Source organism: Sphaeramia orbicularis, chromosome 21, assembly GCF_902148855.1.
Source record: "Sphaeramia orbicularis chromosome 21, fSphaOr1.1, whole genome shotgun sequence".
NCBI lineage: Eukaryota > Metazoa > Chordata > Actinopteri > Kurtiformes > Apogonidae > Sphaeramia > Sphaeramia orbicularis.
Genome location: NC_043977.1, coordinates 56,058,420 through 56,084,280, shown reverse-complemented (window position 1 = coordinate 56,084,280; position 25,861 = coordinate 56,058,420). Strand labels below are relative to the sequence as shown.

The following is a 25,861-nucleotide window of genomic DNA, read 5'->3' as shown; positions in this document are numbered from 1 at the left end:
TCAAAATGAGGTTTCACACCATCTAAAGCACTTATTCTCATTAAACAGACAAAATTATTGACAAATACCTGTCTCTAATATAGGCCTCTTTAAATAATGTTACAAACTTGGCTCAAAGAATGTAACATGAAATGACACAGCTATTTTCATAAACTAAAGGTAGTTTATTTCACCAGATCAACACAAGTGTCACAAATTGATGTCCATGAGGTCAGCAGGCTGCTCAGTCAATCAGCTGAAGGAAAAGAGAGAGTGAGAACTCCTGCTGAGGTGGCCCTTTTATTCTGTAAACCACACCTGGAAGGCCTGGCCAAAACCCAGATCGCCTATGAACATGCCACTGGCAACTGGAGGGAGAAAACAGTCTACATTAGTGTGGCCGTCACTAATGGCCCGGTAGCTTTTACAGCTGAAGTAAAGAAAGGCCCCCGCCACTAGAAGTGGTAATCCAGTTTTTATTTTCTTACATTTTTAAAAGGTGTTTGGCTTCTCTTTTTAGTTTCAGCAAAACCCATCATTAGTATCACAGTGGCCGAGGAGGGATGTTTTCAAATAATGTGTTAAACATGCTCCAGATGACATGCTCATTTTAAACTGTGTACATTTAAACAGACTGGATGCAGCGTATATGCACATATTGTCATTGTGTAGACCATCTGCCAGTGGTCATGGGGGTCCACAGTGATGTGTAGTGACAGGGCCGTCCACTCGACTATGAACACACCCACATCCACTCACACTTCAGCCATCAGGACAAATCCAGGAGATTGTGATGATGGGGCTGTGACCCCCTGGCAGGTTATTATGTCTCCTGTCATCATAGATCCACATGGCACAGAAGAGGACAGGAAGGACAGGAAACCTACTGTGGAAGCATATGTTCTAACAGTATGTATTACTGAGTGGTTTTATTGTAGTGATAGTGTTGTTGTGAGGCTTTTATAGTGATTCTTTGTAGTGCAACAGGAGTAAATGGGTTTAGTTCGTCCACTTTGACATGCAGGGGTTTGTGTCATGGTTTTTGCTGCAGGTGTGAAGTCATGATGCCGGACTTAAAATGAGTTCAGGTTGTTTTCAGCTGCAGATGTTGGATTGGCAGTGAGTCTGAGACGGCCCAGAGCAAGTTCTGCGTATTTTACCAGTTTGAAGAAGCTTGTCGTGGTTTTCCATGCCTTTCTATCACTCCAGTATAAAGCCACTGTGATGGGAGGAAGACCAGTCCACCAGCTAACAAAGATGTGTCCTGTATTTAGAGTGATGCCCTGATGTGATTATAAACTAGGGCTGCACTGAATGACTATTTCAGTCAGTATAATAATCGACTAGTCATTGACTACTGTAATAACTAGCCAGATTATGAACTGCAAAAAAACAAACTAACCATGGCTCTTATTTATATTTATTGCAGCAACAAAACACATTTTCTTTCCTTTAAGTAGAATATTTGGTGCACAACAATTAAAGTACACAACACAGGTTGTTTAATAAATATTCAGTTCAATATTCAACAAATATAGAAGCAACAATAAAATACTTTTTTTTTTTAACCTTTAAACAAAAGTGCATTTCGTGTATAACAATTACAGCGCCTAACAAAGTTGTTTAAACAAAGAACTGTATACTCAAGGGTTGCATTGAGCAGTAAAATAAACATTTTTCCTCGTACAAAAATGCATGTCACTAATGACCTGTTGATGACTAAACTAGTTGACTCATTTTGCCATTGACTATTTGTCACTAGTCGTTGCAGTCAAGAAAAAGGTATATGGAAAGTGGTGCATGCTTTTCTTTCCCCATTTCTTTAACTTATTTCATTCTACAGTACACTTGTTTTGTTATGAGACTAGTGCATGTCCAGTGAGAATATAGTAGGTTATACTGTACAGCCTCTTTGACCAAGATACAAAAGGTCAATGAGTGAAAAATATTGTGATGTATTGCCGTAAACTAAATAAAGGTATATCACTGTTTGACTCTGAAAAACAGTAATGTAACATGTAACCTCACAGAACACAGGAGTTGGTAGTTCACTGTCTCTAACTTTAATTGACCAGCATCCTCTGTGTTCGGCAAATTAGAATGGCTGTTTAATTTATTTATTTATTTATTTTTTTGAGTGTCTGGTGCCTTTTGAGAGAATGTTGAGGCTTCAGATGTGATCAGTGTTCGCTGATATTAACCAGCTCAGTTTGATAGAAGTAAGTAACCCTTTAATCATAATCTTACAAATTAGACCTACGAACATCAGAGTGGTGCATTAGGGTTGAGCGTATCCAGCAGCAGACTGTAGACCTGTAGTAATGTCTCTGTGATAAGAATGCACTGGCTGATTGTATTCTTCATTGTTATGCTGTAGGCTATTTAATCTGCCTGGAATCGAGCCACATTCAAGCAGTTTGCAATCTAAGAAGACAAGGAGGGCAGTCAGACGTGGCCTCTGTAATAAGGGACTTTGTTTTGTACTAAATGGAGCAGCTTCAGATTGAATTCACTGATGAGTAGACAGGGAAGTGTGTACACTCCGCCATCATTAATCAACCAATCACGTGAGCCGCTCCAGACACGCATGAAGATGAAGAAATTATGCAGTTAAAGGCCTGATCAGTGTGAAAAGACCTCAGGCTTTCAGATAACAATTTGAAGGGTAACACTAGTCAGATTGAAAGTTCATCAGTCTATGACATCCATTAGAGTTTACTGTTGATGACTCTGCCTCGCCACAGTTTCAGTATAAACCAAGACATTTTTTAACATTTATACAGTCTTTTAAAACCTTACCAACAATAGATGCACATAAACAAACCAAAAATTATAATGTTTGGTGTGTTTTAATTCACGGATGTCAGCAAAATCGATTCCAGAATATCTCTAGTTTGTCGATGAGAATAATGAAAAAGCAAAACAAAAACACAAAAAAAGAGGGAAAGATACAAAGTAGAGCTGAAATGACTGAATGAAATCGATTTAGAAGAATTACTGGATTACAGATTTCCTGAATCAAAGCTTTGTTTCCTTAATTTTGCTGCTGCCAAACATTGGTTCCACTGTTGTGTTTCATACGGACGCTGATTGTGACGCACATGATGCCAGGATCAACACAAAATTTTTTGTTTGTCTGTCTGTCTGTTATAACTGTGATAATCTGTGACAACTCAAAAAGTCATGGAAAGATTTGGATGAAATTTTCAGGAAATGTTGATACTGGCACAAGGAACAAATGATTAAATTTTGGTGGTGATTGGGGGGGGTGGTAGTTTATATCTATAGGTATTTTCAGATATACTTTTATACTGTTGTTATTGTTATTTCTATATAGATATTTTTATATATTCTTTTACTTTTATGCTTTTTGTGGTTGTTGTGTAAGCTGGTTCTGGAATAAAGGACAAATTATCATTTTCCGACATATGTGTTTCACTCTTTCACAGCTTTTTTTTTCGCTTATTCAAATAGTCGTTGAATCTAATCGAAGAAAATAATTGCTAGATTAATTGATTACAAAAATAATCAATAGCTGCAGCTCTAATGTAAACGTTCATCTGTCCTATTTTCTCCCTTATGTGTGAGGCTGGGAATCTCAGGGTACCACACAATACGATATGCGATACGTGGTTCACGATAATATATCGATTTAGCGATACTGTGATTATCGATATATTGTTCCTAATAACCTATTATATATCCATGTGTTTATGGGGGTGAAACAAAAACAAACAAAAAAATACATTTCATAGTTTATATTTTGCAGTATAATTTAACCGGAGCACAAACGGCAGTAGTGCAAAATTGATGACACTGTTTTAGTGCAACATAACTGTAAACTGGATTTTTTTTAGGTGTCTGATAAACAGTGAGACTATTTTAAACTCATTTAGAAATCATATCTCGTGTCTCAAGTAGATCAAATCTGTTAAGTAGAAACATAACAAAAATAAAATAGGTGGCTGTGCATGTTTGTCGTGCTGCCCGTGTATCATATTTTCGTGAGCCATAGTTCTTACATACTACAAAGTCCTTATCCAGCTTTGTCCCATCCACACTATAAAAGCCAAAGTGAGACCACACTTTTGAATGAAATGATGCCAGTGCATCTTTCAGTTTTACTTTACCGCTCGAGTCCAACGTTTTAGAGCCGTTGTTTGTTTTTTTCTTCTTCATCTGTGACTTCGGCCCAATTTTCAGTCACTCGTGCGAGGAGTGCCCCCTGGATGACATGTAAAACGGTGATTCGACTCACTCAGGAGCAACGATGAAAGAATTTTATAGCAGCTATATTTTAATAATTAAACAAAACAAAACGATATGCAACAAGAGTGCATCAGTCATCCATCGTAAGATTAAATATAACAATAATTCTCCATATCGATATTTTATCACACTCCTACTTGTGTGATTTTAATTCGTTTTTATAATGTGGTGAATAGGGATGTAACGGTTACTGGTATAACGATAAACCGCGGTGCGGTTTATAAATTGCAGACAGTTAGTTTTACTGTTTAAAGTCTAATTATCATGATAACCGTGTTTGATTACTGCACTTTTCTGGAGAAAACATCTATGTAAAGATCTGCTTTTATATCAGATATTTGAGTATAGTTTTAATTTATTACAATTTTGATTGTATATACCTAATATTTGGAACCAATATTCACTTTTAAAGTCTTTGAGAAGATTTGTTAAGAATTTTTGTGTTATTTGTGCAATAAATTATATACATTTCTCAAATCGGATTTTATACATTTTTTTGTGTGTTTTCTGTCCTTTTATGTTGATGTAGTAGGTTAAAGTGAAAACATAATAGACAGATGATATAAATGAAGCTGTGCTGAAAAAAATAGATACTAAACATGGGTATAGTAAACATTTGTTTATATAGTATATAAAGGCAAAATCAAAAGCACTGAAAAACGGACATAATAGGCTCAGACCACTAAGGGTTAATACTTGAATGTTTCTGCAACAGAAAGTGCATTGTGCCTGTTGTTTTATTTGTTATTTTGTTGTTGGTTTTTTCAAAATGCGTCTATGTTAAATTATTTCACCGTGTGTATTAGTACTTTTTGAACATTTTGAGCACAATTTCAACAATACCACGATAATAATGATAACCGTGATAATTTTGGTCATAATAACTGTGATATGAAATTTTCATATCATTACATCCCTAGTGGTGAAATGTTTAGGTTCTGTGCATGTTCCTCATATGTGATCTACTTGTCTAATCATGGACATTCTTTTAACATGAATCAGTCGGCGTCGATGCTTGTTTTTGCGAGTACCAGCTTGTGTTTGTGTGTGGACGCCTTCTATGAGGCAGCAGCAAAAGTATATGTATGTCAGACATTGTGTTTGGAAGTTCTGCCTGTGGAGAAAAAAAAACATACTTTCATTGTTGACTAGTGGTTGTTGTTCCAGGGAGTGATTATGTTAATGAAATTATTTAAGTATGCAGTATATCATTCAGGGTTATGCGCTTGAAAAATTCCATAAATAACAGTCAGGTTTCCATCCCAATATAAACAAAAAATTGGACAAAGAACATGTGACATGACTTCAGTGCAAATATGAATTCATTATACCTATGGTTTCAAACTTTGCTGGTTGGATGTAAATGGAACCTGAGTTGTGGACTGCAGAGCTCACAGATGCCAAAAGTTTTTAACAAGAATTTGGCTCTTTCAGTCCAGAAACCTGAATCTTGCTTGTCATTGTCCCTTGAACTATGGTCAACATTTCCTTCACTCACATACCATTAATTGAGAGTCCTTGAAGTCTTTAATGTTTGTATTAATTTGAGTTGGTTTCAGCTATAAATGATAACTGTACTTTATGCAAAAGGTGTTCAATTCAGGAACTTCAGGTATAAAGTTATTAGAGCTATTAAAGCAGCCATAAAAAGCTCTTGTCAATGTCTGACATTTGTTCAAGTCTTAGGGCCAAGCCCAGCATCCCCAGCAGACACACTGAGCCTGGAGAAAAACGACCTGGACAATGTTTGGTCCAGATCAAACTGAACCACAGTTCAGTGCATGTACAGTGTGTCAGCACTTTTTGCATGATTGTGATATTCAGGGCATTTAAAAGAAATTAGACAAAGCTACAATCACCAAAAATCAGATGAAAGAAACCAAGATAACAAATGAGACATGTTAACACGCTGATATCAGACACATGACCATCTATTAACCAATCAGCATTAGGGCTGTGTATTGGCAAGAATCTGGCAATACAGTACAAATCACAATACTAGGATTACGGTCCGATACATCATGATATTGTTAAAAAGGCAATTTTTTTGTTTCTTTTTTTAAATTATTGTTTCCTTGAAGAATTACACCAGAAATATGTACAAATACTAAACACATTTTTATTTGATCATAACAGGATCTAATGTTATTTCACAAAATTTTCCTGTGTTCAAACTGAAATGATGTTTTACAGACATTACAGTTTCAGATCCTGTTCAAATGTTCATATTCTATTAGTTCAGAACTAACATCAGAACATTATTTTAGTTCAATCCCAACAAAGGTACTAACATTATTTAATAAAAGAGTGTTAAATAATAATAATAAATAAAATATAAACAAAAACAAAAATCTAAATTGAACCTCCACAAAATCTGCATTTGAATAAATACCTAAAAATATCGATACAGTTCTTTTTAATATTGATACAGTATTGTGAAATGAAATATCGCGATATATTGCAGAACCGATGTTTTCTTACAGCCCTTAACAACACCAAGTTTAATCTGTTCCCGAACTGGCAGTGCAAGCTAATACCAGTTTCCACCAAGTTACTCTAATTTGGGTTTGTCATGTGATGCTCAGAAAAGCTGTCGTATAAAGATGTTAAGTTAGAAATTAGATTTTCTCCATGTCATATTATGTTACTATGGAAAATGGTTGTTATTAACCTGATTAATCTTTTTTGGAAACGATTTAAATATCAAGCCACTAGACAAGATGGTGATATAAATTATTTTAAACGGTTTATTAAACATCAGTTGAGTTTGGAAGGATATACAAAGGATGGTAATATGTATGACATGAAATCTGTTTGTTTGTGTACTTCCATTAAAACTATACTTTCTTATTTGTGTATCAGACCTGCTGATATTTGTTGGAGCAACATGTGGTTTATATTTGTATTATTATTCTGGTGATTTTCATTTCAGTGTGACTTTGTGTTTGAATGTTTTATGTCATACTTTTGTTGAATAAAGTTTTAACCTAAGACCCAGGAAATGTCAGCAAAGTACAAGCTTTTTTGTTTTTATTAAATAAGTGCCTATATTGGAAACATCATAATGCAACAGTTTTTTCAGATGCAGTTTTTAAAATTTTTATGGAATGTTCTTTGTGGTGGACAGTTTTCTTTTCTTTTTTTTTTTTTTGTATAAAGTTGTGAAACTCTTGTCCACAAATGTGGACAATGGGTCTTAGGAGGTTAATAAAATTGCAGTGCACTTACAGACCTGACAAGACTAAACATATTTAAGTTCTGAAAATGCACTGACTTCCCTGATGTTCACATTGACTTCAGATTTGTTTGCAGATGTGTGCTTTTTCCTGTTGCTCTGTTTTGTTGTGTGATGTCTTGCTTCCCCCCTCACTGACTGTCTGGTTGTGTTTCCTGTGTGTTTTTGCCGTTGCAGACCCTGGTAGGAGCGTGATGAGCGCGCGCTTCCGTTTGCCTGCTGGCAGATCCTACAATGTCCGGGCGACGGAGCTGGAGCGAGACAGGCAGCACACACAGGTGGTGTGTAACGTACTGCTGCTGGACAACACCGTCCAGGCGTTCAAAGTCAGCGTAAGTACTGCTCTGACACGCCACCGCTGGTCTACATTGAACATGAACAATGGTCATCTTCATCGTGGTTGAAAAGTTTGGTAGTTGTTTCAGGATTTCATACAGTGACGTGAAAGTGTGGACAAACGGATGAGGTTCAGAACATTGTTGCCAAATTAGCACTTTGTTGCTATATTTAGCAACTTTTCAGACAGCTCGAGCAACTTTTTTTTTTTTTAAATTAAAAAGCACTTAGCAACAAATTTATTTACTTTTAACTCTTTCATGCATAGTGGTCACTACAGTGGACAGCTATTCAAAGATGTTATCTTATATATTCATGGATTTTGTTGTTTTAGTTCCGTATCAGCCAACACAGTGGACACTTATGCATCATCCCATGCACTGCAATTCATACCATTACTGTAACTTTGCTGTTCTTGATAAACCTGATCTGCAGTAACCTGTTTGAGTATAAATCAATTGCTTGTTATTGTTATTAGACTGTAATTAACAGTTTTTTTTTTTTTAAACAAAAGTTGTTTTTTTTTTGGGCATATTATCTCCATGAAGTGAGTAATGACTAGTACTAGAGTATGATCAAATGTGAGAAAACATCAGATTAGCAGCATTAGAAATGTTTTCTTTTTCATAGTTTAGTTTTCACACAATATATCAGTAAATCCCTTTTTCTTTGCTTCAAATATTAAACACATGGTGTCCAGCTGAGGGGACATTTTTGCAACTCCATGAAAAATAGGTTCATAAGAAAATGTTCTTGTTGTTGTTGTTTTTTTCATGCCTAAAGAGGAATAAAAACACTCAGGAAAAAAAATCTTGATTAAGGTTCTCACAATTCATGCATGAAAGCGTTCAAAGTTGTTTGCAAACTTTTATCAACTTTTGAAAAGTGACTCAAATGCTAAAACACACATTTTTTTATCTAAATGACACCAAATGATTTTCTCTGTTACAGTCATATTAACCCACAGCCTGTCTGTAGCTGTAAAAATCAGTGTTTCAAACTGAGACACTTTGTTGGTATATTTAGTGATTGTTCAGACCTCACTAGAGACACTATCGAAAAAGTGACTAGTGACAAATCTATCCCCTTTTTCTGGTGTTATTGGAGACTTTTGAAGACACTGTCATGAAAAAAGGTGTCGTTCTTTGTCTAAAACAAATCAGTGCACTGAATATAAATCACTCCATTGACATTAACAGTTTTCTCTATTGTCTCTTTTTTGTCCATTTTAGAGTGCTAATGTCGACTGAAAATTAAAAATGTTACGGTTAGAAAAGTTCATGTTTTACCTTTACTTGTTGTAGACTCCTAATATTCATAGATTTTTTTTTATTGTCAGTTCACTAGATGCACAGGACATGCAGAGAATTGAAATGCCGTTTCCCTCTCATCTTACTAAAAAAAGAGTTAAAAAATAGAACAAGAATAAATAAGAGATATAAAGAATAAACTATATTTAGGGCTGGGCAATATGGGGAAAAAAAATCATATCACAATATTTTTTTTTTCATATCAGACAATATCGAAATGTATCACGGTATAAAATTCCTTTACTAACATGGCACGGTCATATCTACACCTATAGGTCATAAAGGTCTAGATATGACTCCTGTATCTGGATCAGAGGTCGCATTAACCTAAAATATTCCATCATTGATGGATTTTTTTTTTAAATGATGGAAAATTCTGAAGGCTGTCCATCATTTTGACAGATTAAAATACTGAGGGTAATCTACCAAAGAAAGTTTTCACACAACACTGAACAGAACCTGCTCACAGGATCACTGGTCTGTCTGTCTGTGAAAAAGTCATCAAACATTCCATAACAGCATCCACCTGTACAGAACCAACAGCACCACTGTTCACAACTACACTGAATACAACAGCGGTACTTCAGTCACATCACTCCCCGTTAGTTCACCTGTAGTAGACCCCCTGTCCAGTTGGTGCCAGTGTGCATATTAATCAGTCAGTGTCCAGTCTTGTCTTGTTGTTTAGCTGACTTTAGCCAAAATTAGATACTACTTTGCTAACGCAAAATGTGAAGACAGCCGAGTCTCCTTACCTATTTTCAAAAGCCCAGTAAATGTGATGGCACTGATAAACGTGGTGAAAAAAGAGGGACTGATGTGGTGAAGGATGACGGACAACCAAGGAATACGCTAGTTCGTATGGCATTCGGTGTGCTATATGTACGCATTTTCTACCTTTCATGTGTTACTTGATGGCATGTCAATTTGTTTCCAGATCTGTGGTTCACATAACCTGAACCCTAACCCTCAGTGCATGGGATTTGACACTGTGTGAACAAACACAAGGAAAGCTTAGAATGTCTACAGATAACACACCAATTAAAAGTGGCGTATATAATTATGCGAGTTGTGATATCACGTTGGTTTATCAGCCAGCAGCAACTACAGCTGCTGCATCATTGAGATGTTTTTGAACATTAAATACTACTAAATATATCTCATTATCATTAAAAAATAAAAATTTGAAATGACGGATAATAATGTTATGACGGAATTTTTGCGACCCTGTCCGTCAAAATGACATACAATAAAAATATCTAGATAAATATCTAGCAACCTCCGATCTGGACATTGTCTCAAACCACAACATAGACACAGTCCTCTGCCTCTCAGGTTGTTTCCATCTATTGTTGGTGTTCGGTGCACTCTGAACTAGAGCTGAGTAAAAAAATCGATTGGATCGATTTTATTTTAATTGTGCGTTATTCAGTAATAGTGGATGAGATCGATTTTTCAGAGCGGGACGGCAAGTACCTGACCCGGGTACCACCGAGGTGTGGCCTGCTCCGTCTCATGGGCCTCTGGGGGAGATGGGGCTCGCCACTGTTGTGGTGCAGGAGGGGCGCGAAGGAAGGGTGGGGAAAACCCCTCTGTGGGAGGTGTTTCCAGCCTCAAACTCGAACCTGCAGTGCAGAGGAACTGGCTGCATGGACCATCTGGTTGGTGGGGGCTCTCCGAGGCGGGTCGTGAAAGCTGGTCGTTCTAAGAATGTTAACTAGGATCTACACTCAACCGTAGGTGATAGTAATGCACCTTAACGCTAGAAGCCACCAGCCATACAACAGAATAAAGATGATGAAGAAGTCCGTTCTGAGCCTCTGTAGAAAGATGGCAATGTTTCTGTCCTGTTCCTCATTTAACCTCCTGAGACCCAGGAAATGTCAGCAAAGTACCAGCTTTTTTTGTTTTTTATTCAGTAAGTGCCTATATTGGAGACATCATTATGCAACAGTTTTTTTCAGATGCAGTTTTTAACATTTTTATGGAATGTCCTTTGTGGTGGACAGTTTTCTTTTTTTTTAATAAAGTTGTGAAACTCTTGTCCACAAATGTGGACAGAAAACCCATAGCTGGGTCTGAGGAGGTTAAGAGCAGATTCAGCTATTTACTGCTGAAATGTCATATTTATTTCCTTTCTAATATCAATATTGATAAAAGCGTTGATGTGTCGCATGGCTGCGTTAGTTCACTAAACAGGTTACTGCTCAAAATTGTACTTTAGTATCACTAAATGAATCTGAATCAAACTGATTTCAGATCGGATCAAATCGTGATCTGTCGAACCTTATGAATCGAAATTGAATCGATGGAGGAAATTGGTCATGAGACCTAGCCCTGCTCTGAACTGGATGATAACGTGTAGTTGGTTTGAAAATAGTGTGTTCAGTGTTGAGTGGTTGTGTGTAAAAGATGACAGCTGTGTTTGAGTTGTGTTCACATTTTGCTGCCAGTGTTTACAATTTATCAACACAAGTGTATCACAGTATGAAATGTGTTTAGTGACTGAGAATGTGTTTAAGGTTTACCAAAAAAGAGCAGATGAGTTTTGCAAATTGTGTCCAAGTACCTGAGCAGTGTTGAAGGTTTGGCCGAAAGAGTATTTGATTCAAAAACTGCATTTAGGCCAATGAGAATTTGGTTCAGAGAATGGGGTTTAGTGTTTTAGGAACTGAGAAACACTGTAATACGTTGGTGTTCTCAAACCAAACAAGTGGTGCCAGGCACAACAAACCCCGCCCCTCGCATGTATGGTATCTTGTTTTGGCATGGATGCAGCTGATGTCATCATGTCTGTGTGTGTGATGTCAGCATATCAATTGCCTCTATATATGTGGCAAGTTTGAAGTAAATTGAAACATTGGCCCAAACATTAGCATGTGTGCTGCGGCTGCTCTTCCGCCTGTGCTGTGGGCGTCAACCTAACTTGCCGTGGCTCTAGCGCAGAGGTGGTCAACCTGCAGCTCCGGAGCCTCATGCGTCTCTTCCTCCTCCTTGTAGTGGCTCCTCCCTTTACTGCGGTCAAGCCAGCCGCTAGTGTTTTTCTTGTGTGCTACTCATTCGACAATTACGGTAGATGAGCTGCATGTGAGCAAATGTGCCTTCAACAACAAAAGTAAGGGCTCATTTCTGCTCTACGTTAAAGACGCAGACGGACGCAGGGTTCTGTCCGTCCTTTGTATTTTACTCACCTTATTCTGTCCGTTTTCCGGACGCTTGTGGATGTGAACCCAGACAGAGAATATGGAGCAGAACAACTGGAAACTGTGGAGGCGGTGTTGAGTTTGGAAGAGAATCATTTCTATAAATAATGATACTTCTCATAGAGCGATTGTATGAGTATGAGTACTGTGTACTTTTGGGGTAATCCTACAACAGATTCCCTTTCAAGATACAAAAGTGTGCTTTTTCATCTGAAATAGGCTTTAAGACTAAAGTACCTCGTGAATTTGGTATTTTTGGTATTAGTACTTCATATACTATTAGAACATATACTATGAACTACTTTTACTGTGTACTTTTGGAGTAATCATACTCAAAAATCCCTTCCAAGCTCCAAGTGTTTTTTTCGTCTGCAATAGGCTTTAAGACTAAATTCAATGATGAATAAAGTTATTTTTTCCAATAAGTACCTCATGAATTTGGTATATTTGGTATTAGTACTTCATATACTATTAGCACAAATACTATGAACTACTTTTACTGTGTAATTTTGGAGTAATCATACTCCAGAATCCATTCCACACTGCACTTTTGTTTGTTGTATTCAGTGGTTGTAACAGATAAAATGTAAAAAAAGATTAAAACATTTAAAAGTTTATAAGCTCTGTTATTTTTTGCGGCTCCGGACTATTTTTTTTGGTGGAAGAGGGGGCAAAATGGCTCTGACTGATAATAAAGGTTGCAGACCCCTGTTCTAGCGTAATTGGTTCAGTGCGGTGCTACTTAATTATGATTGGCTGTTCTCATGTCTGTCAAAACAGATGGATGAATTCTATCGAAATTATATCGAGCACGTCTCATATTTCTATCGAGGAAAGTTACATCGCGACATATGTTGTTGTCGTTTTATTGAACAGCCCCAATGAAACCTAAAGCCAGGTGATAAGTTGGTCTGTGTCAGATATCTGTATATTATATTCATTTTCCTCTTTTTCTTTCTGTCTTTGCCTCTTTCTTTTTTTCTGTGTTTTTGTCTTTCCACCTTGCTCATGTGTGTTTTCTGATCAGAGAGGAGGGAAATTCCCTCCGGTGAGTCACAGAATGTGAGTGGTCTAATGACACTTCCTCTGACACATCACATCCTGTTGTTTTTCAGCTGCGTATGTGCATTTTTGCCATTGCGAGAGGTGTATATCATGCAGGTGTCTGGTGTGTCCACATGCACCTAAATGCATAGAAATGTTATGGGCACATAGGACCTTTGACACAAATGGCACTGAAATGAATTTTACTGTCTAGAGATGCATTTACTAATTTGACTATCGTTCTGTCCTTCGTTTTCTTCCATTCTGATGAATTGTTTTTCAGCGTTAGGTTGAATATTGTGTCATCTGAGAATAAATTCTTTTTTTTTTTTTTTTTTTTTATGGGCATAAATTCTACTAGAGCTGAATCAATTAATCAATTAATTGTCTCGAATTGGTGGAAAAAAAAAATCGATTCGAATTTTCCCTACTCTAAGCTTTTTTTCCTTAATTTTGCTGCTGCTAAACATTGGTTCCACTATTGTGTTTCACACAGATACTTATTGTGACACACATGACACCAGGATCAAAAAGACAGAAAATGTCTATATGCTCACTTTTCTTTTATTTTTGTGATTATGTTTTTATTATTATTTTCCAGTCAGCATCATTTTAGCATTTTACATCATTTACATGACTTCTATGTATGTAAAGAGATAGAGGGAAAATAAATAAATAAAAAAAAAACCAACAAAAAAACAAAGACACAAAACATTCTCAAACAGCGGAGCATTGACAGGAATAGTAAAAATATACAAAGCAACCCAAAATATAGTTAAAGGGAAATAGCACATATATTTCACATTCCATTCTTTTCCCCTGTATAAGATGAACATTGAACATTTAAAGTGTAGCACGAACCCAGGGTTTACATGGATCTATATGCACATTACTCTTATCCAGTAAAATCAGCTCTTCATAGTTCTATAAAATCAACCCAGTTTTCCCAATACTTTGTGAATTTGTCTAAATCCAGTCTGACAGAGAAAGCCAAGTTCTCCATCCTATAGATGTCCGCAAGATAACCTCCACCCAGTCCTCCATTTTTGGTGCATCCTTTTTTAGCCACTTCCTAATGATGGCTCTTTTCCCTGCTACCGACAATATTCTGAATAAATACTTGTCCTGTGAATGTGTTATCCCCTGGTTCTCTTTTCCCAAGTATATAGATTCAAATGTCAATGGAAATTGGACTTTGAAAATTTTCTCCATGCTTTTCTTCAAATCCTGCCCAAAAGGCACAATATAAGGGCAGTCCTAAAATATATGAAAATGATTGGCTTTACTTTCACCACATAGTCTCCAGCATCTTGTATCCATGCTCACTTTTCTACATTGGAACCATCACTTACTCCTGTAAAGTTTGAAGCTTTCACACAAACATTAAAAGTATTTTTCTTTATTTTTTTCAGTTTAAGTTGGATCCAAATGTGTTGAAGAGTGCAGTGCACATATTGTTTGTAGATGTCATTGGACTTGTTTGTTGTTGTTTCTATCTATAGATATTTTTACATATACTTTTATACTGTTATTGTTATTATTTATATATAGATATTTTTTATATATCCTTTTACTTTTATACTTTTTGGGGTTGTTGTTTCAGCTGGTTCTGGAATAAAGGACAAGTTGTTTTCCCCACCTATTCAAATAATTGTTTAATTGAGTCAAAGAAAATGAACAATAAATTAATCAATTACAAAAATAATCAATAATTGCAGGGCTGATGCGAACGTTCATCTGTCCTTTTTTTTTTTTTTTTTTTTTTTTAACAGTCTGTGCTTGGCTCTACATCCTGCTCTTAAATTCTTTTTTTTTGTGCTCCAGACCCCCCCCCCCCCCCCCCCAGACACACACACACACACACACACACACACACACACACACACACACACACACACACACACACACACTTCCCCACTGAATGACTCGGTCTCTGTCAGTCTCTCTGACAGTGTCATTGATCAAACCCCTGCAGCAGCACTAACTTCCTGGAAAGACCAGCCGTCCTGAGAGCAACAATACTTCTATTGATCCTCTCCCTGGCCTCGGTTCTAGTGGAGAGTGGAAATCCAGAAGCGGTCCCTTATTGTCATGGTTACCAGAGTGGCCTACGGTGCACATGAGGTCTAGAATTGATGATCCTCTAGACGGGGTGTCCGGACATAAAAATATCACCAAGAAGCAAAATAGGTTTTTGGCTTCAATTTCTGATAAGACAACATGAAAATCAGCGGTCCAGCCCAATATAGACCCACCTCTCACTAATACTAAGGCAGAGTCAGAACAAGGATTTATTCAGAATGAAGTGGTAAATGCAGCAGTAACCATAGTAACCACTACATACCACATAAACATTCAGCTGAGTGCATGACATTTGCGTTAAGAAGGCACTCTTAATAAAGAGCAAGTGAAAGCAGCAAAAGGCAGTGGATAAATAGGGTTGTGAAACAGCCGAGTGAATAAATATAGCAATAGAAATGATCGTTGCATTCAAAACAATGACTGGTACAAGGAAAACGGAAACAATTTATAAAGTAAATTACTATACTTGGAATTATACCTGTGCAAAAACCTGTGATTGCACATGATGATCCTTGAAAACATGGGTTTGCACATGGTGTAAACATGAGTTTTTTTGTACTGTCTTGTTATAACTGTCAACTTTGTTTCATCTTTGACATCATTTTCACAATTTTTGTCTTGTTTTTTCCTCTATGTCACTTTGGATAGATAGAAGATTATTGCCTTGCACATAACCCTCTGAAAATGAAGGTTCCAGTAGCAGCACAACAACCACATGTACACATAGAAGAAGAATTACAAGACGACAAGGGAAAGAAAATAGTCATAACAATATAGGGGTTTGTGATACGACGATGTTAGATTGTGAAGGATTAGAAGTAGAGTATTGATCCAACAAAGCAGAGAGATCATGGAATCAGGGGGTTATGTGGGGGTGGGGGGGTGCATTCCATACCCCACAATGAGTACACACACACTATACACTATATGACCATTATAAGTGAACCTTAAGACTTAAGTCTCCTGCTTCAGAACCCCCTCTCCCAAGCATTTAGTAAAGGCACTCTGTATGAGAAGAGTAGCAAGTACGTTCCACATTGATCCTTTTTTGGAGTGCCTGGATTATTCTTCTTCTCATTTTGGACTTCTTCGTCTGTCCAAGACCACCCAATACACTGATGAGCAGTTGAAAGACCAGAGCTACCAGTCACTTGTTGTAAACTGGAGGATTATTTGAAATGGGCATTTCTTCATTGAATTTTTTTGGTTCTGTTTTTATTTACTTTTGTTACTAAAGCTATCTCAAGTGCAGTTTATGTAATGCCTGAGACACACAGAGTCCACTTCCCTTTTACAATATAGGATAACTCAAAATTTTTACCTCCGCCAAGGAGGTTATGTTTTTGCCGGCATTGGTTTGTCTGTCTGTCCGTCCGTGTGCAAGATAACTCAAAAAGTTATGGATGGATTTGGATGAAAATTTCAGGAAATGTTGATACTGGCACAAAGAACAAATGATTAAATTTTGGTGGCGATCGGGGGGGGCACTGATCTGCCTTGGCAGAGGTCTGCGCTCTCCAAGTGCTTCTACTTCTCTTTGTTTTCATGCAAAAGTGCAATTTCAACAATACTGTGCCTCAGTTTATCATTTATGCATGCGCATTGCAAATTACAGATAGCAGTGGATCTACAAATACATAAAACAGCTAGGAACAGGCAGAATATTATTAAAATCAGTAACATGTATTTGCTGGGGTGTGAATAGAGGAGGAGAGGGGAGGTCAGACAGGAGGAAGAGCAGAGAAGAGCTCAGTGGATCATGATGAGTCTCCCAGCAGTCTAATCCTATAGCAGCAGAACTAAGAGCTGCCTGAGTCACCCTAAGCACAAGCTTCATCAAACAGGAAAATTTTTAACCTACTCTTAAACATAGAGAGGATGTCTGCCTCTTGAACTGAGGCAGGGAGGTGGTTCCACAATAGAGGAGCTTGATAGCTGAAGGCTCTAGCTCCCGTCCTACTTTTGGAGATTCTAGGAATCACCAGTAAGCCTGCATGTTGAGAGAGTAGTGCTCTAGATGGATTGTATGAAACTAAAAGCTCTTTCAGATAAGTTGGTGCCTGGACATGAAGGGCTTTATAAGTGAGGAGGAGTATTTTAAAGTCTATCCTAGCGTTTACAGGGAGCCAGTGCAAAGAAGCCAACACAGGACAAATATGATCTTTGGTACTGGTTCTAGTCAGTACACGAGCAGCAGCATTCTGGACTAACTGAAGTTCTAATGGAACTGAACATTAGTCATTAGAACATTAGAACATTAACTGAAGAAGTCTTCTAAACGAACCAAACAATAGAACTGAAGAAGTCTCTTGGATGAGAGATGTTTTCAAAAGAGCTAAACTAGTCCAGTTGAACCAAGAAAGAACTACCAAGAAGTTAAATCTTGATGGAGAATAACTCATTTGTATATGGATGTCTGTATTGTGGGATGGGTGTAGCAGAGGGAGGTTTTACAAGATCCTCCTCTGTCCAGAAATTAGGACGTGTACTGTATGTTACATGGGGTAAAAACATGGCTTGAAGGCTCAGAAATGGAGTGTTTCTGTAGGTGGAGTTTTAACTCAGGGTGTTACCTACCTGTTTGTTGGCAGTGAAAAGGTGGAGCTCAGTGAAGAGTGACTCCACCATCACATCGTCTCCTCCTGTCTGGACACGCCGCCCTCACACATTCCTAAATTTCCATCATTCTTCAACACAAACATGTACGCATACCCATTTCACTTCCTGGGGAGGAAAGACAGAAGGCAGCTAATAAAATGGTCCCATTGTTTGTCATTTGTTGAGCTGGTGTGAAAACCTGGTCGTATATCCCCCCGTGAGCTGATTTAGATTGGACTCTGTATGGGGTTAGTGGTGAGACGGTCTGTTCCAGATGGACTGTATGAACCCTTACAGTTTAAAGCACTAATATGGAAGGGCTCTTAGGGTGTTGTACCAAAAGAAAAAACTGTATTAACCACCTAGCCAAAATGGAAATGGTTAAAAAATCACCAAGTAGGATTTGAAATGATGAAAAAGTAAGCAATGTTCATTTTTGAAACATGGGAGGGCTGCATCAGAATCTAATGCTGTGTTTCCACCACGTGGAACCAGCTCGACTCGACTTGCGTACCAGGTCCTATTCTTGGAGACCATTTCCATTACAGTATACTACCGACTTTAGAGTACCTGGAGTACATGCCCTCATAAACAGACATCCTGCCCCCTCAAATGAAAGTTTGCAAAGTTACAGAAGGCAGGGAAAGGGTAAATGAACTTCACAACAGTGAGAGATGTAGAGAAATTAGTAACGTATGTTAAGTTTCACTTTTGCCGCAGTTCCTCTTCGTGGTACCGGCTCAGTTCGACTCGACTCGGCCTTTTTTGGTTTCCATTACGAAAAAGGACCTGGAATCTGGTACCTGGTACTAGTTTTTTGGTATCACCTTCGCCAAGGTTCCCAGGCTGGGGAACAGATACTAAAACATAAGGTGTAAACACTGCAGACCACTGATTGGTCAGAGCTGTCTCTGTGACCCGCCGTTTTACAAAAAACAGATATGGAAGTTGACAGTAAATATAGCGGTAGGTTAATTCACATGATGACAGCCCGCAAAACTACACCATGGTCAGAGGAGATTCAGTCTTTGGTTGCTAACGTAAAAATTCAGCATGAGCTTGATGAGACAACACGCAACAAGTGAGTTTATCAGCAACTCTCTGAGCAGGCGACATGGAAGTAACGCACCGCATCGCTATGATGTCCAGGTACTGTAAAGTCGGTAGTATCCTGTCATGGAAACGGTCTGGAATAGGACCTGGTACCCAGTCGAGTTGAGTCGAGTTGAGCCGGTTCCATGTAGTGGAAACGCGGCATTTCACTTGCGAGAAGCCTTGCTTATGCAGCTCAACAATCCAACCACATTCAAAGAGAAAAAGCTTTTTTGCCTTTGTCATCAGGAGGTCATGACAGTGTGAATACCTGACAGAAAATGACATTGAATCCACATTGTTGCACAGATTTTGGCTTTTAAAGGCTGTGGTCTTAAACTTTTAATCGGCTGATAAACGGCCTATTATAGGTTAATTGTTGTTTTCAATAAGTTGCTCTCTCAATGCTTTTTTTTTTTGGCTCACTCCCATTTCTTCTTTTTACATTATGGAAACTGCACTCAGGATCTTCTTAAGATCCAAGAGTGCAAAATGTAAGTTCTTCCAATTTTTCAACTGGTCTTAAAATTGAGTAGAGTGTAAAATAGAGTGTGTGTGTGTGTGTGTGTGTATACATATATATATATATATATGTGTGTGTGTATATACATATATATATATATATATACAGACAGACAGAGAAGGATACAAGAACGATGATATTGAAACACGTTTTGTATCGATAGTGCCTTGCATTTGTTTGACCTTTTACATCAGCACTACACAGCTATTTCATATTGAGGTCAGGGGTCACACTAAATACTGAGAACCCATTTAGTTCTGTTTTCTGTGTGTGTTTTAAGAATGTGCACATATTTCCTGTACTTCCTTGTTGTATCTGAAGAAAAGAGAGAGGAATAAATGTGCATGTTCATTTCAATGCTGCAAAAACAGCTAATCTAAAGGCCGCCTAAGTTTTACACAATTGTGTATGTGTATATATATATATATATATATATATATATATATATATATATATATATATATATATATATATATATATATATAAATATATAAATACTAGGCCTGTAACGGTACACAAAATTTTCGGTTCGGTACGTTTTCGGTTTTCAAAGCCACGGTTCGGTTTTTTTCGGTTCGGTACGGGAAGAAAGAAAACCCCTCAAAATGTATTTCATACATTTGAATTTTTGAATATTTTCCCCCCAATTTTTGGACACAATAGATTATAGAAAAATAGGAGTAATATAATTCTGCTGCTATAAATCAAATAGAAAATAAAATAAATTATTAATATTACTAAATGTATTTTAAACATTAGTATAACACTTTTCCCTGAAAGGTAGTTTTGAACAAACAACAAAAATCTAATCACAGTTCTGTCAATTCACAGTCTGCATAAAAATATCAACCAAAAAATTCTGCATGTAGTTCACCATTAACAGGAGGGTAAACTGGTATTCTGTTTTAACAAACTGAAGAGCAACATTGACAACAAACTTAACCAAATCATTTATTTTAGGACAGAGAACAAACTGTTTAGGACACTTTGTGTACTCGTGTGTGTGCTAGTGTGTGCGCGTGTGCGCACACGCAAGGTGCGATTTGTCTGGGGGATGGTTTGTTTGTTTGTTTGTTTGTTTTTGGTCGGAGCCGGGGGGGTGCGGTCCGGTCCATAACTAACGTAACTAACGCTGGCGTGAAACGAAAGTGAAACTTCATTTTTATATACTTTCAACGTCCAACTCTGAGTTCTATTCCTCTGGTATACAGCGTGCGTGAGAGAGAGACAGACAGAGCTAGTGTGTTTTAGAACTACCGTAGCTCCCAGGGGCCACACAGCGTTCGTCTTATCTCCGTCTCTTTCCTCGTTGTTGTCTTTCACCGGAACTTGAAGTGATCCCAAACTGGACTGTACTGATGGTGGAGGGTCTTCAGTCTCTTCCTTCCAGGTTCTCATCATATTTTTTTTTTTTTTTTTTTTACCTTATATCAGCTGCTATTTCGTATTTCGGGTCAATGTATGCGTCCTTAAATATGTCCGTGTGAAACTTGCGCGTATTTAAAGTTCCGCATCAAACAATGTCTTTCGTTCCTTTTTCTTTTTCTCAACAGACTGTGCCGTTTCGGTACAGCTGTGTACCGAACCGAACAGGTGTGTACCGAAACGGTTCGGTTCGGTACGTGTACCGTTACAGGCCTAATAAATACACACACACACAAAGGAGAGTTGTAAAGTTCTGAGACAAATGTAACTAAAAGTTAATTTTATTTATTTATTCCACAGACCTTTCTGCCTTGAATTTCACAGGTCCAGCTGCTCTGTTTGGATGCCATTCTTTTGGTTGAATTGTGCTCTGTGGGTCAAACTGGTAAAATCTAAGTTTGAAAACTTTTTGACTCTCTCTGGTGTAGTGCACCATTTGTGACCTGCCCTAGAACCCTGAACACAGACATAGTTTGGTGTTTGTAGAAGCCAATCTGTGTTTCTTTTTCCTGACTGACTTTAAGGAGTAAACGTCGGAGCGTCTCCCTGGGTCTCTCTCTCTCGGTCAGTATTTCATGCTCTGATGGCTCTTTATTGTCTCTTCTCTCCGTGCTCTCATGCACAGACACAATCTGAGCGAGCGCTGCTGGTCGACTGATGAAGATCAACACAAAGAGCGCTTGTCTCACACAGCCTCATCGTCAATCACGCCTTTTCTCTTCTCTCTTTCACATTCGCTCTCTCTTTTGCTGTATCTCTATAACGCTCTGTTTTCCTTGTGCTTTCTTGTTCTCCTGGTTTTCTGTCTCTTTATCAGCCACTTTCTCTTGGTTCTTGGTTCCCTCGTCTCTTTGCCGATCATTGTAGTGCACGTTGCATCTTGACAACATCTGTGAAAGTGTGAATCTGTGTGGCTTTTGCTTGTTTGTATGTACCAGGTGAAGTTTCAGTGACATCTAGCCCTCTGCTCCTGCACATTAGACTCTGATGCATCCAGAATACCAGAGGAGGCTTGTACGGACACAGACCCACACACAGCGCTGATGGGTAAAAAGTACACAGAGGGTTCTCACATCCACGTTGAAAAGCTACTTCTTATATTGTGGAAGAGGCAGACACATGCAAGCACACAAGCTCTGAGTCGTATATGTGAACAGTCTAACATGGGGAAATGTCAGATTAGAAGGCTGGTATTTTTGTCAGTCTCTCATTTGTCCATCAGACAGCACGCCTGATGGACAATTGATTGTCTTACTAACGTCAGATGTTCGTGAGACAGATATTAGAACTGACCCTTTGCCAAGTTAGTTGTGCAATGCTTGGTTTATGTGTCACATTAGAAAACCTTTATGGAAACACTGAAAATAAAAATGTAGAAATATACATACATATACGTCCTCCTAATGTTATTATACGGCACATCAGCTCTCATATAATAGAGTATCCACCTACAAAACGCTGTCAATAAGACACACCAAAGGCTCTGTGCAATATTATACACAACTCTGACCTGATTTTAAGTCAAATATATCCAAGGCATAGCATTACCGTAGCACTACAAACACAACTATGTGTGCAAGCAGATTTTCCTGGATCAGGGCATGTCCTGTTTTACTCTTCAAATCTTAACTGACCCACTATTGCGTCTGCTTGACTGTGTTTTCTCCCCTGAAAAATCAGCTTTTTACAAATGAAACTGGAGTTCCACAACATGGGTATGAGGTGTGCATAGGACATTCCTGTTTGGATTTTCCTTCTTCCTTTTTTCACATCACACTTTTAATATACGTAATTGGCTATTTCTTTTTAAAGGTTCAGTATGCCTATATGACAGGCTATCTGAATGCTTGGTTCAAAATATTTCAATCCTAAAAGTTTTAATGTGAAAGAATACAGTGAATGTGCGCTTTCCGCTACTGTTTGCATGAATATATTTTAGCCTGTTCGTTTCTTCCGCTTCGTACTAGCCATCATTCTAACATATTCTGACAGATATGCAATGCATATTCGTAGATTAGGGGTGTAAGAAAATATCCGTTCTGCAATATATTGCGATATTTCATTTCACAATACTGTATTGATATTAAAAAGTACTGTATCGATATTTTCAGGTATTTGTTCAAATGCAGATATTGTGGAGGTTCATTTTTGTTTTTTTGTTTTTTATTCTTTAACGCTCTTTTATTAAATAATGTTAGTTCCTTTGTTGGGATCGCACAAAAATAATGTTCTGATGTTAGTTCTGAACTAATAGAATATGAACATTTGAACAGGATCTTAAACTGTAATGTCTGTAAAACATAATTTATGTTTTAACACAGGAAAATTTTGTGATACAGGATTAGAACCTGTTGTGATCAAATGAAAATGTGTTTAGTATTTGTGCAGATTTCTGGTGTAATTCAATTCTTCAAGGAAATAATCATTAAAAAAAAAAAGCCTTTTAAACAGTATCATGATATATCGTATCGTGATCCTAAGTTTTGTGATTTGTATCGTATCGCCAGATTCTTGCCAATACTCACCCCTAGCGTAGATGAGACCTGGGAACATGACAACTGAGTACGAATGGACCAACCACATCAGGAGGGGCCCCAGCCTCAGAATACACGGTGCAAACGAGTGTGCACTGTTACACCCCTAATGTCAACTCCAAACTTTTCTCTGTGTTTTAGGGTGAAAAATGACATTATGAAAATGTTAACATTTGCAAACTATCCTTTCACAACAAAATGTGCATTATCTGAACAAATATGAAAGACATTAAATATCCTAAGAGAAGTGAGTGTAAATTTACCAATATTCTGCCTGATACTAAATGTTTTGTGCCTTAGTATATCTGAATAACTGTGATCTGTAAGTTGTAATGCACATGTGTAAATAAGATGAGACATAATATTAAAATTACACTTCTTTTTCTTAAGACATTTCAGGTTCATTTTATTAACTTTTTTTAAAGGACAGTTTGTAGATGTAAACATTTTCATAAAGTAATTTTACTTTTTTCACTCTAAAACAGGTCAAGTAAACAACAAGTTTGGAGTTGTCATTATTTATAGGTACATTATTATCATAGTATTTTATTGGGCTCTATGTGGCCCCTGAACTACCCCTGATTGTTAATGTCTTTAGTGTAATTTTTGTATTTCTTAAATTCATCCCATGGGCCAGATTGGACCCTTTGACAGGCCAGTTTTGGCCCATGGGCCTTATGTTTGAGACCCCTGATTTAGATGATGTGCAAAAATAAAACACTGACAGATACAGGATGGAGAAGGGGGAGGAAAACAGAGACAGGGAATAAAAGAGAGAAATAATTTATCAAACGGATCATTAATATTACATTGCCACATGAGAGAGAGAATGAGAGTAGGAAGAGTGAGAAGATACACCGTGGAACTACAAGTGGAGCAGAAATTCACACCTGATCTTCCTGCCACTCGGAGGGAGACGAGGGAGATGAGGGGGGTGTAAGTCTATCAGAGCTCCCGTGGGAGACTAAACAGGAGCACACACCTCCTGCTCCTCCATCCATCTCCCCTTTCCCTGGTGGTGACACACTTGCACAGGTGACCGGCGAATTAATGTGGATGTGCAGAGCAGTGATAGCTGAATGCTGACATGTTGACATAGTACAACATAGTGTGTATGTGTGTCTGTATGCTGTCTGTCAAGGCCTGGTTGTGTGGTTCTTGACAGCCTCTTGCGCCTCTTGCTCACTTGTCTCCATCTTTACTCAGTCACCATACTTTACTAATAATCAAACCAGATTGTTTGCATGTGTGTTTGTTTGTTAGCAAGATAACTCAAAAAGTTATGGATGGATTTTCATGAAATTTTAAGGAAATGTTGATGCTGGCACAAGGAAGAAATGATTACATTTTGGTGGTGATCAGGGGGTGGGGTGGGGGGGTGGGGTCTGTCTTGGCGGAGGTATGCGCTCTCCGAGTGCTTTTCTTGTTTGTTTGTTAGCAACTTTATGGGAAAACTATTCCAACCATCTTTCCCAAATCTTCCCCACAGATAGGCCTAGGCCCTGGGACCAACCCATTAAATTTTGGGCCAAGTAGGCCAAAGTTCAAGGTCACAGCAAGGTCACAACATCTACAATTTTCCTATCTCTCATCATTGAGCAATTCTTGAAAATTCATCAAAAATTCAAAACGACTCCGATTAGCCTCCAATTTGATCCACCCGTAGCTTAGAACAATATCTTGTATCTGGCACAAAATTGTCCACATCCACTGTGGAATGTGGACTCTGTGGACATTTACATTGAACATTGAAAATCCCATTTACCACACATTTAAAATTAGAACTCAACAAATATTGATTGGAATTGCATATAATTTGACATACACATAACTGGTACCAAGCTTCAACTTTTTGTGCTGTATGGAACAACCTGGAAACTGCTGAATTTAAAAAGAAATAGTCAATCCACATATGCACACCATTCGGGGTGCTTGGCGGAGGTTTGTGTTCTCTGAACACTTGTTACTGATTGCAACACTTGAGTATGTAGTTGTTTTTTTAGGCACTGTAATTGTTCTGCACAAAATGCATTTTTGTTTAAGGGTAAAAAAAAAGTATTTTATTGCTGCTTCAATATTTGTTGAATTTTGAATTGAATATTTGTCCAACAAATTTTGTTATACATTGTATTGTTGTGAACCAAGTGTTCTTGTTAAAGGAAAGAAAATGTATTTTATTGCTGCAAGTTATATTAATAATAGTTTTTTTTTTTTTTTTTTTTTTTTTGCAG

At 37.7% G+C, this 25,861-nt stretch overlaps 1 protein-coding gene across 3 annotated transcripts in view; it reads left to right on the top strand.

Moving 5' to 3' along the window:
* Positions 1 to 25,861, top strand: part of ptpn4a (protein tyrosine phosphatase non-receptor type 4a) — a 145,873-nt gene that overhangs the window by 40,106 nt on the left and 79,906 nt on the right. For all 3 annotated transcript variants that reach the window (XM_030124501.1, XM_030124502.1, XM_030124500.1), the window contains exon 2: positions 7,661 to 7,815. In XM_030124501.1, the coding sequence (XP_029980361.1) occupies positions 7,678 to 7,815 (138 nt within the window). In that variant the 5' untranslated portion in view covers positions 7,661 to 7,677. The remainder of the gene's footprint in view (positions 1 to 7,660; positions 7,816 to 25,861) is intronic.